Below are 16,490 nucleotides of genomic sequence, written 5' to 3' on the forward strand. Positions count from 1 at the left end.
ATGCATTTTTCTTTCTCTATCCTCGTTGAAATATGTAGAATTCTGTATTAGCCAAGAAACTTTATTTACCACTCATTAATTTTACATTTTATGTTACACATATCTTAATTATTTTTTTTTCCTTAATGAAACGTAAAAATTGTTCATGAAATTTGTATCATTATCACTCAATTGATGCTGATGCTGCGCTGCACCTGCAAAATACTTAGCGACATGGAAGTAACATTACGAAATGTGTCTCAATCATAAATGTTGAAAGTCGGCACTCCTCCTAACACCTTAGCACAATGAATCAATATTTCAGAAACATATTTTACACGCGTCTTACAAATTAGTAGCAATATATTTAAGATAAAACTGAAGATGTATCGTTAGTACTGAATAAATGAAAGTTGCACATGAAAAATATGCAATGTGTACTTAAATACTTCATACAATAAAATTATAATAGTTTATCAACTTTCTTGGCGCAACTTTCAGTTATCATGCATACAAAATTGACTACAAATTATAGTTATATGATATTATTCTAGACATTCACTTTGTAGTTCAATTTTTTATGATTGGTTCATAATATTGTTATAAACTGACAGTGCATTTTTTTACCAAGTAGATGATACATATCAATTCATATATATAGTTAAATAATCTATTCAGATGTGATATATTAATATTCAGATGGATATTATTGTATTTAGTAATTTAACGTTTTGTTTTGTGTATAGTACTGTATCAGCCTTAACATAATACATATATTCCTACATGTAATTATCCCTACAATTATAATATCTATTATTTTATGTAAAAAATAAGACCACACTAAGATACAAACGTGATTTCGTAAAAATTTTCTATTTGTTATTCATTCTTTTATGTAAAAATCAATAAGGTGCTTTTTCAATTTCTGTTTTTAAGTGTACACACAAAAATTTTCAGAATTTTTTTAAACGATAGTTTACTATCGTTTAAATATTTGTATGAACTACTTACTATGAATACAACTGTTCTTAATAAACATTTGTAATATTATTTTCATACAAAATTAGTGGTACAATACGTTATTGAAGTTTAGACATCTTGTGTATATATATATGTATATATAGATAAGTTAGATTACTCTTTAATGATAAAATATTTTATCATTTTGCACAAACTGAATTGAACTTGAATTCAAACATTTCAATATGTGATTATAAATGTTTTATTAAAATATTTGAAATATTTTGCATCAGATAAATAAAACAGTTGAAACAAATATTACGTAAAGCGACACATTCTGAAAAAATTTTAAGGCAGATACATAATTTAATAGAATTTATTAATACTAAAGCTGTAAAAATAAAAATCTATTGAACTACAATAGTGAATGATCGCTGTTCTACATTTGTAATTTTATTTGATAATTATTAAATCAAATATAATTAATTGTGCCCATCTGTCCAATCTTTTTTTCTTTTGACATGATGTTTTTCTCTTTTTTTTTCCCTTCGTATCAGTTTTTTTTTCTGTGGACATATCATAAGAATTTACTTAAATATCTTAACCGTTTTCTAATGTAATGCATGATGATATACGCGTTTGTAAGTTTCTTGTGTAAATTATTAATCAATTTTTCACAAAAACTTACAACTTGCAAAATCTTCTATCTCACAAGGCCATATTCTATACTATCTGTCTACGGAATACTAAATATGAATAATATGCATATTTAATTAGAATTAATAATTTGGACGTAATAATTTTTTTAGCTAAAATAAAAATGCAAAATGTAGAAAAGTGAAGTAAAACAAGATGTTATCTTACAATTTTATATTGCAATATTTTCTAATAGTATAGATTATTATGGCCAAGTGTCAATGCTAATGTATCTAGATATTATATTCCATTATATTTAATGAATAAAGCAAATATGTAATTGTTAATTTTTCATAATTTTGTGCACTACTGAATTTGATTATATAGATACATCAGATTATATTAAACATTTACTAAGAGTTAAGTAATAATTACTAAGTTATAATTTTGTTGTATGAATCATATGAAGGAAAGACCAGTAAATTATATTCTCCGGTTTAATTTCTTTATTCGTTTATGAAAAGTATGTTATTAAAAAGAATTATACTTAAGAAAATTGAACAAGAAAGAACTATGAAACACACAGTTATTTAAAAACCTTCGAGTAGATTGTTCTAATTTAATCATCTATATATAAATATATATATATATATATATATACATATTATGTGTGTGTGTGTGTGTGTGTGTGCGCGCGCGCGCGCGCGTGTGTGTACACATTTGTATTTTTTCTTTATTTTGATTATAATTTATTATGTGATCCAAATACTTCTGGTCTTTCCTCAGTTATGACAAAATGCATGAAAAGTTTAGAAATTTCCAAAAAGTTTAGAAACGTTCAAAGAAATGTTCTTTTGTGCTATAAATACTTTATTTTCTTGTATATTTTAAGAAATTATAAAATTGGTAATTACTCTTAAATAATTAGTAAAAATTAAAAACATACATAATAATAATAATAATTTTCTTTTCATTGAGAACTTTTCTTTGAGTGTGATAAATAAGAACTATCACATATATGACTTAAAATAAAAACTTACCTTGCATTTGCAAAATAAAATGCCACACTTTAAAATGGTCAATATGGCATATAGTAACCACGTCTGTAACTCCTGCAAGAGAAAGCCATGAAATAGCAGAACTTATAAAAGACATGCAGATTGTTCTTTTTAAAAGACATACTATAGGAACTGCAAATATACATATTAGAATTAATAGAATCAAATAAAATTTATTACCTCGGTCGCCTTGTAGGTCTGTAACCAAAATATGCACTACCACGAATAATTCCTCTAGCCATACCTCGATAGCCTCTTGCACCTCTAGGACCCCTGTAAATACAAGCAGCAATGGTCATGCTCAATAAAATATTTTACAATTGTTGCAAATTTTCTCACTCCAGGACTTATTCCTCTAGATGTTCCATTGGCAATAAGAAAACTTTCAACCGTAACAAAATAAATATTCTGCTGAAGTATAAGATCTAAATGAATTTGATATATATATATATATATATATATATATATATATATATATATTATTTTTATAAATTGTTGTATTGTTTTATAAGTTATAATTACAGGATGTTATCTAAAACGAAAAATTACCTATTTGTCATAGAGAAACCAGGTTTATTTGTTCTTTTAGGCATTACTTTAATTTGACGTCCTCTGAACATGGATTCATCCATGGCCATGGCAGTTTGTACAGAATCGCGTTCGGCAAATTCGATATAAGCAAATCCTTTAGGGTGACCATCGAATTTATTACACAAAATTGTTACTCTATTGACACTACCACACCCATGAAAGTGTTGCTCTAATTCTTCTGCTGTAGCGCCATAGTCCACCTATGTATACAAAAAAAATCAAGTTTTGATTCTTACAAACCTATCATATAGTAAAACATTTTATAAGATTATTACAATTTCAATCATAAACAAATTATGATGAACTTACATTGCCAACATAAATGGATCTGTTATCAACTTCCATTTTATCTTCCAATGACATATTTAATGGGCTTGCTAAAATAAGTAATAAAAATATTATCATTGAATATAATTAGTGTTTAATTTTCTTATATATATATATATATATAATTTTTTTTCTCATAGAAAACACAAACTTACTAATGCCAGGTGGACTGCCCATATTCATCTGCTTATCTACCTCAGACTGAAGTTGTTTCAATTTCTCAGCTTCCTCTTCCATTTCTCTCACTCGTGCTTTAATTGCCTCCAATTCCTAAGATAGAGACAATATTTTATAAGCTCAATATAAAAGAGATTTATTATTGATATATATATATATATATATATATATATATATACTAAATAAATAGCAATTAGTTACAGGATCATCAACATTGGCTTCACCCAAATCACGCTTCACGCCATCACACTGCATAACAGTATCTCCATCTTGGCCATTTTCAAGACCATCCAGACCATCAATGTGGTCACCAGCTAAAAGATCGGATTCGGACATTTCTGAAATATAACAGTAAATGAAAGTTATTAAAGAAATTAAAGATTAACATTATACTTAAATTAGTTATATTTGCATGCAAAAAGGCACTATAAAGCTGTATTTTCACATTATGTTAAACATTGTTTTACAAAAGTAAATTCATTTACTTATTTATAACATAGATAAGTATATTTTATAAAGTAGAACAAAAAAATAAACATATGTAATTAAAATGTTATTTTAATTGTGCAATATGCGTTAATATCTGCTTCCCATTTCCTCTGTTATACAAGCATGCAAATACATTATATATCAGAATTATAAAATAAGCTCGCAGCTTAAACCTAATAAGTATTTATATAACTGAGCAATGTCCATTTTTATTGCAGATTAACTGTAATCTTGGTTTAACTTATTTTTTTTTTTTCAATTCTAAAATTAAAAAATGATAAAGAGCAAGTTAAATCGAGAATAAAGTTGACATAAATGGACACAAGTCCATGCATGCTGCGATATAGCACATTACTATATACGATTCGGCGAAGATGTTCGGTTCGATGATAGCTAAAGAAACAGACAATAGAAACATACATATTTAATTAGCTTGAGAAGCTCGCATACCGAGGGCCGAACAAAAATTGAAAACGCTCTCAGCCCAAATTGAACGTGACCAGTACGCGAGGCGATACGTAAAACGAGCAGGGGATTAACTTAATCAGCAACTTCGGGAACGACGCATGCACCGAGATAGCCTGTCCTACTCTCAGGGGATTGTAAAAGAACTGTCCTACGTTACTGCGAAAAAGAGCCGACAAACATTTATTGCTACCGCAATTATGGGATATGAGAAGAAATGCACATACAGACGTATTATATGTAGTAAGCGTTTGAAATATCCACGTATCGCTTCAGACCGACTTGCACCGCTTACCGATCCGCTCCCACGAAAATCAGTACACGAGAGGGTGACGCGACCACCATGCGACGAACGAATTCAAAGATCCGGCCGGATTTAAGTCTGGTTTCGATTGACGCGAACGTCGCACTTCCAGCTCGTCACATCTGATTGGTCGAGCTTGCACGCAGCGTCGAAATGGCACTTTATTCATTCAACTTCGATCACGTGCGTGTGCGACCAGCGGTGAAACCAATATGACTGCGGCAGCAGCAGTAAGGTACTCTAGCGGCAGAGATCACATTTATCCTAAGGATGAGCTCACATGGGCTTTTGCGCATCTATTCGTCTTTCACGTGTCGTCGAAATACTCGCTCGCATCAACACTCGTACGGGACGACGAAGGTGCGAGTTGAAATGCAACGTAACCTTCAGCCGTGCTCCTTAACCGATCGACTGTTGGCACTGCGTAACAAAAGCGATAACGGCGCAGCGGCGCGCAGGCGCGTGGGGGGGTCGGTCACGCGCCAGTCACGCTGCTACACTACGCAGTACGCAGTGCCAGCAGTCGGTCGGTTAGGGAGCATGGCGGAAGGTCGCGGTACGTCGCAGCGCATTTCAACTCGTATCCTCGTCATCCCGTACGAGTGTTTGATGCGAGCGAGTGTTTCGAGAGTGTCGTGGACTGCCGAAAGTGAAGTGTTGGCCGTCGTACCGACATCCGTCGTGTCGAAGTCGTGTCGCGTTCAATCGTGTTTCGCAGCTTCTCCGTTGCCTCTTATTCCGAGTTTCCAACACGCTTGAGCACCAGGGGGGTTTCGAGAGTTCCGAAAACGAAGGTTCGCGCGTTCGTGCGAAGACGAATGAATCGAGACGAATCGTCGTGAGGAGAATCTTGGATCCTTCGTGTCGCTCAAACGACAATGATTGGTTGGGATGGCACGACGTCGCGTTGCGCGTTTAATCGCGTCTTCTCCGTTGCCTCATATCCCGTGCCTCGAGTTTTTGACGGGCGTGAATACCGGGGGTGCCGAAAACGAACCAAGTGTCGCGCGTTTGTGCCAAGTATGAATCGAGAGGAAGAGGATCTTGGATCTTCGAAAGCGGCGGCTGAGACTACGAGACGGAACTGAGGTGAGTCAATTTATTTGTACGATTTACTGTTTATTCGCCCCCACATTTCAATATTTGTGTCTTGTTCTGATTGCGCTCTCATAAATTGCGACTCAATAAATCGCGCACAAATCGTTAGGATAAGAAAAATAGTGATATGTGGATCCCTTCTTGGATATATTTTTTCTGCAGCAGCGAAGTTGAAATTTGCCACGGGATCATTATTAGGTATGTACACGTCGTCGTCCTGTAATTAATTGTGCCGATTATACTCTTTTTGTTTACTTAAACGTGAGATACTCAAGTAAACTCCATACGATTGTAGCTACGATTATTTCTTCTTACACTCGAGATTTTGAGTCATTGCTCGTCATAATGTCGTTAGAAACAAGCACGCAGTATGTCGGAAATATTTAAAAAAACCGAATGACCATCGTATTATGCATAAATATAGTATTTCGTATGAATAATGTGCAAACGCGCAACAGGTCTACCAAGTAAGCTCCGTGCGATCGTATTCGTACGATGAATCTTTTCCACATTGATCACGCAAACAAGTTAGACGAAACGATAATTGGCAGATAATAATATTGACAATACTAATTAGGCTATGATTGTTACGATTGTTTTTGCTTTAATATTTTACAATTATTATTTGAAAATAATCGTTGGTTTTACGACTGAAAAATTTGTCATCAATGCCCTCTTAACGGCTAGAATGAGAAGCTGTTTACTAAAATTGTAGATAAAGGTGACATCTGCCATATCCAGATGGAAATGGAAGGATTTAGGTTATCTTGTTATTTTCACTGTGTGAGATTTGCAGTTTTATTATTTATCTGAAAAAGTAGTAAGAAATTTCATCAGATAGCAAATGGAGAAAAAACCGAAAATCGTCGTTTTCGATTTAGGTATTGGCAAAATCGTAAATGTTATATTCAATTTTAATGTGTCAAATTTATAATAATCTTATAAATTACAATTATTAGAATGTGATTATTCTAGAGAAACAGAAAAGATTAGAAATTAAATTAAATTTCAGATTACACCTTATGGCCATTTTGGGTTGATACTCATGTAGATCCACCATTTAAGAAAGGGTGTGTGCATAAAAATTAACAAAATAATGTAGTATTTTAAACATTTCTACCAGACTTAAAAAAGGAAAATTTTAGACCGCAAAATAAAGTAGTAGATGTACATAATCATATTGTACGTTACTACCCTGATGTGCCTAACGTATTAAAACAATTGTCAGAAGAAGGATACGAACTAGGGGTAGCGTCACGTACATCAGAAATACAGGGAGCTAAACAATTATTAGATCTATTTGACTGGAAGAAATATTTTAAGTACATTGAAATATTTCCTGGTAGCAAGGTCACACATTTTTCTAAGTAAGTCTTGCATAAAGTTCAGCAAATTAGTGTTGTATAGTTTAAAGCTACAATTTAATTAAATTGTTATTTTTACAATTTAATGAAATTTTCAGCATTCGAAAGAGTTCTCATACTGATTACAAAGATATGTTATTCTTTGACGATGAGGCCAGAAATATCATGGAAGTTGGTAAACTTGGAGTACATGCTGTATTAGTCTCTAATGGTGTAAGTTGTCATGTTGTAGAAGATGCTTTGCGGTCGTTCAGTAAACAATGATTACTTAAATAATTTATTATAAATATAATTTATTGTATTTATATTAATTCTTCAACATGGATCAAATAATGATAAAAATTACTGGCTCAAATACAAGTTCTTCAATAGGAAACTGATCAATACTAATCAATCATTCTTTGGTAATATTGTACCGGACTTTTGATGATGACATCATTAATGTCATCTTTACGTATAAGTTTTAGAAATGCTGTGCAGAGAACTTCTGGATCTTTAATAGATATATTATTTACAAATTTCTCTATTTCCTCTTGAGTTAATGAAGCCTGTAAAAGATTTTTGAATGCACTCATATCAAAATCCTTGAATGGACAACCACCCTCGTATGTTGCTCCACTGATACCAGCCTGCAACAGTTTTGATATTTGAAAAGTAAATAATTCTAATCATAAAGCTTATGCAATTAGAACATATTTTTTAAATGAAATTTTTATACTTACACAAATTGAGTTGCAGTCAGGTGTTTTATAATTTTTTCGCGCTCCCTCTAAACCATACATATGTCTGATGCTGTATATGAATTTTTTCTCATTGGATTGCCAATTGTGCGAACACCCCATGGTACAAGTGTGTGGCTTGGAATATTCCTGCCTCCAAAATACAATTGAATCTTCCAGGGTCATTCCTACTTCTTTCAAAAAGAGGCTGTAGTACAAGCGCGCATAGTGACTGAGACGATGTCTGCTTCTTAGCAGAGAATGTAAATGTTGCATACACAATGGAAATTTCTGTGCTTCCGCATCTATGTTATCAACTGTTACATTTCCATGAGGAATACCTTCCTTGAAGAGATAAGATTGAATTTTCTGATTTAAAATATGGAATCTAAGATCACGTTTTATGGTATGCTGCGCTTGTTTCTTCATGATGTTCATTTCATTAATTATGTAATTACTGAATAATGATTGAAGTACTTTTTTCCAATTTGAGCAATTTGTGACAACATTTCCATTATTAAGGACTAGTTCCCTCTCTTTCACCAATTCTGGTACTATTTCAAATCTTACTGAAATGTAAAATAAGAAATATTAGTTTTTAGTTAACTTATGTACTAATGATATTCGTACCTTCATATTGAAAATCATTGCAATCGTGACAATTTGATATTAAATGTTTGAAAACTAAAGGCTGCAAATAGAATTTGCATAATTCAATCAGAGTTGAGTCTATTGCACTTTTCTCACTTTTAAATAATTGTAGTTTCCATGTAATTTGTTTTAATAATTTATGTAGTTGTCTAGGTGATATATTATTTAATCTATGTTTAAATAATAATGATTCTTTAGCTAGCCAATATACACATAGATCTGATGAAATGGAAGATAATAGCCTAGAACAGAAAACAACAATGAGTTATTTACAAATATAAATTTTTATAATTCTAATATTTAATTCTTTTATTTTGGATGTATGTGTTTTTCCTTATAAAAACTTATGCTTTTTAAATATTTAAGACATTGTATTTAATTATGAAAGATTATATAAAATCATGACATATACACTTACCGTAATACAAAGTGTCCAATTTTATCATAAGTAGAATTTTCTAATAAATATTCAAATTTTCCATCAAATTCATTAGCAGATCCTTCACTCAGAAGTCTTAAATAATTTAATCTAGTCAAAATACATTCTTCCAAAATGTAAAGAGGTATCTCTCCATTTGGTGGTACAATATAAAACATATCTATGTCTATGTCAATCATAGCAGATAACTTTAAATTTTGTTACGTAAGACATATAAAAATATACAATACTTGTAAAAGATGCTCCAGAAATTCAATTAAACAATATAATTTTTTTCTGTGGAACAGAGATGTGTGAAACTTTTTCTTGTTTTCTCTTCGTGACTTTACGAGTTATCTCGTTTTCCCAAGCATTTTGTATATTTATTCTATCATTTTATATATTTACATCGTATGCAACAGCATCCTCGTCTAGTTTTCTCAATGCACTTCACTTTATTTACGAGTTTTTTTGCGATAAATTACATCTGTTTCTGTGATTCCTACGTAATATTTCTAAAGTTGTCATTTCTTCAGTTTACTATAATATAAATAAACGGAGTAATACTACATGTGTGATGTGTGATGACATTCATTCAGTCACTCACACAAGCATCGAATAGATGTTATTAAAGACCTGCCAGTCTTATGAATCGCGTGGCTTTAGAATCTGAACGCCCTCTCGGCAGATATTATGGATGATGCGTAGCGGGAAATCAGAAGAAATACAAATGATAAAAAAATATGTGAGAAACGAACAACATAAGAAAATTGTGATTTTCTAATTTGTCGAAAAAACTGTTGTTTTTAAGCTGCGTGCATTTTATTTCTATGCAATTGTTGATTGTCGTGCAAATATCAGTAATATAAAGAGTATTTTCTGTAACTTGATCATTTAGAATATTTTAGAACATTTTTGTTGATTTTAATGAAATAAAAAAATATCCGGGGGGAGGAGTTGCTCATTTCGAAGAGGTAACTATTTTGATGGGTAGCATTTCTTCATGCTTCTTTTAAGATTTCGAAATTGGTAACATTTTTTAAAATGCGATGGCATAAGTATTTTTATTAACATAGTAATGTAGGTAAAATAAAAATTTAACCATATGGTTGAATTGATTTCAAAACTTGAGACATAAAACATCACATTTAAATCTTATTAATATATTTTATATGCTTGAATTTGTTTTTTATAAACTCCATTGCTATGTTAATAAAAATATGCTATTTTATTTAAAAAATATGATTTTTGATTGAGTTATAGAAAACATTCTAAAGAGCAACGTGCAATGCAAAGAGAGTTCGTAGGATGATAGGATTTCTATGAAATAAATGATATAACTCTGAAACTTTCCAATACAAATAGATTTTATCGTTGTGCTTCATGAATAATGGATAATGGAACTTACAGGTTGTATGTTGTTTCTTTAATGATATACACATGTAAGTTATATAAATGACGTGTTCAGGTCTACGACGCACAAAAAGTTTACGCGATCTCGGTAGAATTAGTCTGCACCGTATACGTAGCAATCGTAATCGAGCGGAGTGAACTTTTGTGGCAAAATTGAAATTAACAATTTGCTCGAAAAGTTCGGGCCTCTCCCTCGACCGTTAGCGATCGCATCGGCATGCACTTTTTGCCATCTCTATCCAAGCAAGAATAGTCAAAGAACAGCACATGTTGTATTTTGCATTTGTTGTCAGGGATACACTTTAATTGTTAAAGTGTCGCGTACATGACTAGGTAGATTCTAGATGTATAATATTATATGTATATATATACACGGCTACTGAGTAACATGTATACTTTTATGATTTGTCCCTTAATTGTCTTTATAATACAAATAATTCCTAGATCGTTGTACCTTGTTATGTTACCGATACGCGCTTACGCGAAATTTACTTACATCTCTTCGCTCTCGCTGCCTTACGACTAAATAAAATATAGATGTATTATAAATACCTGTATTTATATATATTTATATTTATATATATATATACTTTTTCCCCGTTTATATATTTATAGTCTACTTAAATCGAGTTTGTTCAAGCTTTATTACTCATAGACAATCTGCTTGATATTTACAGAGATTAGATACAAAATTATAAACAGTTCTTAGTACAAAATAATTTTATGACTATAACGATCAAGGTTCGATAGCGTAGAACAGGCATGGGCAACTCATCGTGGCCAATGGTCAGTTTCGCTGTGTCAGTTCCCATCTTATTAGAGACCGATGAATTTTTTTTTATCAATCCCGAAAAAGTTTCGTCCTCCGGATAATTTTTTAAAAAGATAATATTCTAAAACCATAGTGCAAAACGTGGCCGTGCGTTGCCCCTACCTAGATAGAAAATACAACTAGATGAGCTCTCCCCCAGTTTACCCACGATTACCTGTAAATTCCTCGCAATTCCGCCATAGAGGTCAACAATAGAGTATATCGAAATTATATTTCGCTTGTGTACGAAAGAAAAAATTTATTCAACGATTGTACATTAATTTCATTGCCGCGATGTCTTTTTTTAATTATAATGATATACCATTTTGTACGATGCAGTTTAAGTTCATCTGAAATAACTTCCAAATTAAGCATAATGATCGTATACAATACGCGAATGCATGACATTAATCATGATATTGATGCATATCGTTATGAAGTTATCCATTATTAATGGAATTATAATGTCCGTTGTAATCTCCGTCCTGCAAAACATTGCAATTGAAATTATATCTCAGTTAGCATATTATTCGACTGTTACATTTAAAAAACCTAATATTTTATCGCGCTAATAAAATTGTATTTGTTTTTGAGAATTGGGGTTAACGATGAAGATCATGATGATGTCTTAAATTAATATCTGTTAAGTTAGTACCCCCATCACAAGAATTCTAAATGATATCTGTGTCAAAATTAAATGCTTTTTATGTGTTAATTATGTACTATATTTTTAATTTTTGAGCTCGGGCGGTTTAATAGAAAATCGCGATTGAAAGTGAAGTTGCTGACTTAACGGCACCTCTCATTTTAATTATTTATAAAATTAAAAAATTAATATAGCAGAAGTACTTTTTATGTACTTTCAAGATTATTTAATAGAATTAATATATCATAGATATATTTAATAGAATAAATCATAAATATGTTTTGTTAAATGATCTTGAAAGCACATAAAAACCATTTGACTCTGCTGTATTAACTTTTTGATTTTATAAATAATTATAATGCTGATTTAATGTTAAGCCAGTATCTCCACTTTTAATCGCAATTTTCTGCTAAACTACTTGAGCACAAAAATTAGAAATATTACAAAATTAGCAGATAAAGCACTTAATTCTGACATAGATACCATATCATGAATTTTTATGATGGGAATGCTAACTAAACATCTTAAATTATTACAAAATGTCAATTCGGTTAGTTATAATTGTATGTTAAAAAAGTCGCGATTGATACTAAATATATTTTCTAAATTTCCGAGGCAAGCATGATTGTCAATCATACGCATTTAAAATGTATATCGAAGAAATCAGCAATGTAATATAGCGAACGATAAGGAAATATCGTTGTAATTAAAATAATTGTTGAAATCGGAGTCTATCGATACGTAGGGCTTAAAAAAATGAAACTATGACGATCTAGTATTCGTTATCTTACAAATGCTCGAACAAAATATTTTTACTCTCGTCCCTGATACCGCAGTTCCGAACATTTACCTCAGTGATGCCATTGACAGAGCTCGAATTATTCGCAAAGAATATAATCAACCATCATTGAAAAAAGGGCACGCTAGGTAGAAGTAAGTTATCTAGATAATAGCGAATCTTTACATAGAGAAAGGATTACGCATATTTCCTTTACGTTTTATCTCATATTACATTATCCTATTTCACTAACATCTGACTTCTAATAATAAATTACGGAGCAGCTACTGGATTTATATGGTGAAGCTGCTAGATCCTAAACGTAGGATCCGTAGGTTTTTCATCATTCCTCACAATTATTTCAAGTTGATTAATACTTTATCTGAACTACTATGATTTATAATAAAAACAAAGTGTATTGGAATAATCCTTTCGCCATGAAGATTTTCGAATTGGTAGGTACAGGTAGATACGTAGAAATATACTAAATTATCACATGAGTAGACAAGTAAGTTACTCGTTAGCAGTAAAGGGCAACAATATAGCCAAAGGCAGCGTTATGCTTATATTGGCGAATCTAAACGCAACTACAATTCATTCTCTATTATCATCTAGAAATATAATGGCAGTCTGCTTTGGACTAAAAACGTACCGACGATAGGTATATATTATTGTTTCAACTCAGTCACAACCGCATGCGAAAAATCGATTGGCCAAAAATTTCGCGACAGCACGAAATTATATGTCTGTTGATCCGGTACTCCCCTTATGCAAAATGTAAAATTAGACTTAACGCCGTTAGACTTAATCGACTGGCTATTTATTATTCACCTCTGGCAAGATCGAAAATTGGTATTGCCTATTTCTATTACCTCGTAAATTTATATTTCGCGATTTCGCATTAGCCGGTGCATTCTCCACTCGCTTTAGACGATTTCGATATCTCGGTGATGTAGAAGCAATTCCAGTTACGTTTAAATTCAACGCATATATTTTAACTACGTATGGCTGTGCCTCCGTACCATCGCTACTCCTTACACGGTATTACGTTAATTTATATAAATAGTATTTTAATGATATAACGGTAACATCGCCTATCCGCTAAATATCGCATAAGTTGTAATATAGTGTCCATCTGGTATATAAATACACGGAACTTAAAGTCGATCGAAATATATTATCGAAGTCGTGTATCGCTGAAGACGCCGGAGTAAATTCGTTAATTTCCAAGCGTTTAATAAAATGATTTACGACCGTTCTCCGCGCGTGTATTCTCTTTTTCAATTTTATAAGAAAGTACGTTCCGATATGTCAAGCTTTCGTCAACCTATTACCACTCGCTACGGATAATTACCGGAAGCTAAATAATTGCCATACGTTTCCACGTTGATACCAAATTACCAAAGCGAGCGTATACCTCGGAGTCAATTCGATTTTCACCCGTCACTCTTGAAAAAATGTAATGACAACGCGCCTCTTACTACGGTACGCCTATATATATATACAATATTCTAATTTCATTGATCCCGCCTATCATATAAAGTTACAATTATGATGTGTCATAGTCATGATACGTAGTCTAGTACCGTCTTCCAATGCAGAATAGGTAAAACGGAGTACCCTTCGTGTCTATCTTACGCTTACAATGATATTCGTCTAGTTACGACATTAACGAATCCCATTCACGTTAACTGTGATTGCGGTTAGTTACATCGTTCGAATAAACATGTACTATCGAGAAATCTTTACAGTCACCTGACTGCTTCTGAAGTTATTTAGTATTCTCGCGTGTATTACATTTCACACAGATCTCCGTTTGAGATACGAACCAAAAGTAGCGTTAAAAAGACATTCAACTTATTCGCTATCAGATAATTCGTCATTGATGCGTCGTTGCATCACGATAATCATTTCACGATATGTCTTATGACGATAAAGGATTTCGCGACGTAAATTACATGTAGATTCGCGTTCACAAATAGGCCCAGAGAGGGTCCGGACGATACAATACACGTTGAAAGAGAGTAAAGGAGAGTGATAAAGAGAAAGGGGGGAGGTAGGCACCCATACGTTCATAAAATACACTCAGTTATAATGCTTCACGATAACTCGAGCAGTTGTCGTAGCGTCTAGTTATCGTAGCTGCTACATTACCGTACGTCAATGTGATTCATACATTTCTCATCGAACCCTTAATCAAAATGATATAATCCCGAGGGAAACTATTCCTAACTATTCTCCTTACGTAACGACTCTTCCTATTTGCGTAATTACCTAATTGCGCAAGTATAGGTACCCATCCGTGCAGGAATGTTCACAGCTGTATTACAATTATATGGTATTGCTCCTAAATACCCGACGATCGACGGAGAGGATCCTCCTCGGTGTCGCGGGCCTCACAAACGTCCAATCTCCTTCAAACAACCTCGGAAATTCTTCGCCGAGCGATCATCTACGACGGGCAAGTTTCTATTTCGCTCTCGTCCGATTGTCGTGTTCAAAAATTCGCTTTTCCGTTCTTGCGCTTTTCTTCGTAAAAGAGTCATATGTTTACATAGATAACTTCGTGCGTCGAGATACGATACCGTACGTGTTTGTCATGATCGATCTCTAAATCGATAAGATATGCTCGAACAGTCTCGTTACTGAAGATCATTCTGCGGAGATCAGTTGTATTCGCGGCACACGATACCTTCAACTACCCGCGAACGACACAAATCGACCGGTATCATAAGATTCTCAAAGATTCGACCCGCACTTATAGCTCTTCTATCTATTTCTAACTTTATTTCTTGTCCGCTAATAGTCGTTGTCCGAAAAAAAGTACACGTGAATTGAAGGACGATCGATTCCTGTCAGTAGACTCCCAAGTTCCAAAGCTTCATTTCGTTGCCCGACAATAAAATTCCATTGTTGTACTTATCATTTCGATGTCGCGATACGTAACTACCCTCCCGTCTGCGACTCGTCGCCTTCTTCTCTCGTCAGTCAATTCCTCCCTCTCGCTTGACCATTATTCGCTCGTCCTTGCAGCTTCTCGGATGAGAACGTTGACCGTCATCGCACACTCGTCGTTTCGTTTTGGAAACGAGCGAACTGCTCCGATTCGCGGTATAACTATTAAGAACGTCGCGCTCGTTGAAATTTGGGGCTCAATATCAGGATGTTGGAGCGTATCCAAGATTTTTCCGCTGCAGAAAGAGCGATATCTCACGGAAAGTCGGTCTCTCGGTCTCCTCTCGCTGCCAGCACTCGAGCATCAGATCGTAGATGTCCTTGGAGGAGGCGGTGGGCCGCGGCAAGTAATCGAAGCCGTTTCCGGAATCCTCCTTGCAACTATCTTCGGGATTGGCGTTGCTGCAGTCAGCGGCGTGATGCAGTTGCCGCAGGCTCTGCACCACTTCCTCGTCGGACAGGTGCTCGTAGGGGACACGTCTGCCGAGATTCAAAATCTCCCAGAGGGTGACTGCGAAAGCCCACACGTCGCTCTTGGTCGTGTATTTCCCCTGGAAAATCGGACATAATGCATGTTACTCGCGCGAGCATTTCGACACCTGACTGCGGTTCGAGAATTACCAACAAATCTTGACGTTGCGAAATGTCGTT

General features: G+C 33.5%; 4 protein-coding genes and 1 long non-coding RNA gene across 7 annotated transcripts in view; 2 read left to right on the forward strand and 3 right to left on the reverse strand.

Moving 5' to 3' along the window:
- Nucleotides 1-47: 47 nt before the first annotated feature.
- Nucleotides 48-5,358, reverse strand: LOC105193471 (polyadenylate-binding protein 2-B). Of its 2 annotated transcripts, XM_039453538.1 has the most exons (8): nucleotides 4,910-5,358; nucleotides 3,930-4,066; nucleotides 3,707-3,821; nucleotides 3,534-3,601; nucleotides 3,183-3,424; nucleotides 2,814-2,906; nucleotides 2,616-2,687; nucleotides 48-1,505 (listed from the first exon to the last, which is right to left on the reverse strand). In XM_039453538.1, the coding sequence occupies exons 2-7, from the start codon at nucleotides 4,062-4,064 to the stop codon at nucleotides 2,654-2,656; spliced, it is 687 nt and encodes a 228-aa protein (XP_039309472.1). In that variant the 5' UTR covers nucleotides 4,065-4,066; nucleotides 4,910-5,358; the 3' UTR covers nucleotides 48-1,505; nucleotides 2,616-2,653. The 2 variants fall into 2 exon arrangements, with proteins under 2 accessions (XP_039309472.1, XP_039309473.1); XM_039453539.1 differs by lacking the exon at nucleotides 48-1,505 and having other exon boundaries at nucleotides 4,978-5,202.
- A 63-nt stretch (nucleotides 5,359-5,421) lies between these two features.
- Nucleotides 5,422-16,490, forward strand: part of LOC120358650 — a 423,202-nt gene continuing 412,133 nt past the window's right edge. For both annotated transcript variants that reach the window (XR_005575556.1, XR_005575555.1), the window contains exon 1: nucleotides 5,422-6,075. This is a non-coding gene — a long non-coding RNA (uncharacterized LOC120358650). The remainder of the gene's footprint in view (nucleotides 6,076-16,490) is intronic.
- Nucleotides 6,804-11,198, forward strand: LOC105193433 (magnesium-dependent phosphatase 1). The gene is made up of 5 exons (XM_011157867.3): nucleotides 6,804-6,965; nucleotides 7,097-7,154; nucleotides 7,230-7,451; nucleotides 7,547-7,661; nucleotides 10,705-11,198. Exons 1-5 carry the CDS (start codon nucleotides 6,929-6,931, stop codon nucleotides 10,804-10,806), a joined length of 534 nt encoding a protein of 177 aa, XP_011156169.2. The 5' UTR covers nucleotides 6,804-6,928; the 3' UTR covers nucleotides 10,807-11,198.
- LOC105193434 (probable DNA primase large subunit) lies at nucleotides 7,662-10,306 on the reverse strand. Its single transcript, XM_011157868.3, has 4 exons — nucleotides 9,237-10,306; nucleotides 8,798-9,060; nucleotides 8,171-8,736; nucleotides 7,662-8,077 (listed from the first exon to the last, which is right to left on the reverse strand). The coding sequence occupies exons 1-4, from the start codon at nucleotides 9,434-9,436 to the stop codon at nucleotides 7,835-7,837; spliced, it is 1,272 nt and encodes a 423-aa protein (XP_011156170.2). The 5' UTR covers nucleotides 9,437-10,306; the 3' UTR covers nucleotides 7,662-7,834.
- Nucleotides 10,894-16,490, reverse strand: part of LOC105193470 (epithelial discoidin domain-containing receptor 1) — a 147,707-nt gene continuing 142,110 nt past the window's right edge. The window contains exon 16 of the mRNA XM_039453531.1: nucleotides 10,894-16,390. Within this exon, the coding sequence (XP_039309465.1) occupies nucleotides 16,043-16,390 (348 nt within the window). The 3' untranslated portion in view covers nucleotides 10,894-16,042. The remainder of the gene's footprint in view (nucleotides 16,391-16,490) is intronic.

Source organism: Solenopsis invicta, chromosome 9, assembly GCF_016802725.1.
Source record: "Solenopsis invicta isolate M01_SB chromosome 9, UNIL_Sinv_3.0, whole genome shotgun sequence".
NCBI classification, from domain to species: Eukaryota; Metazoa; Arthropoda; class Insecta; order Hymenoptera; family Formicidae; genus Solenopsis; species Solenopsis invicta.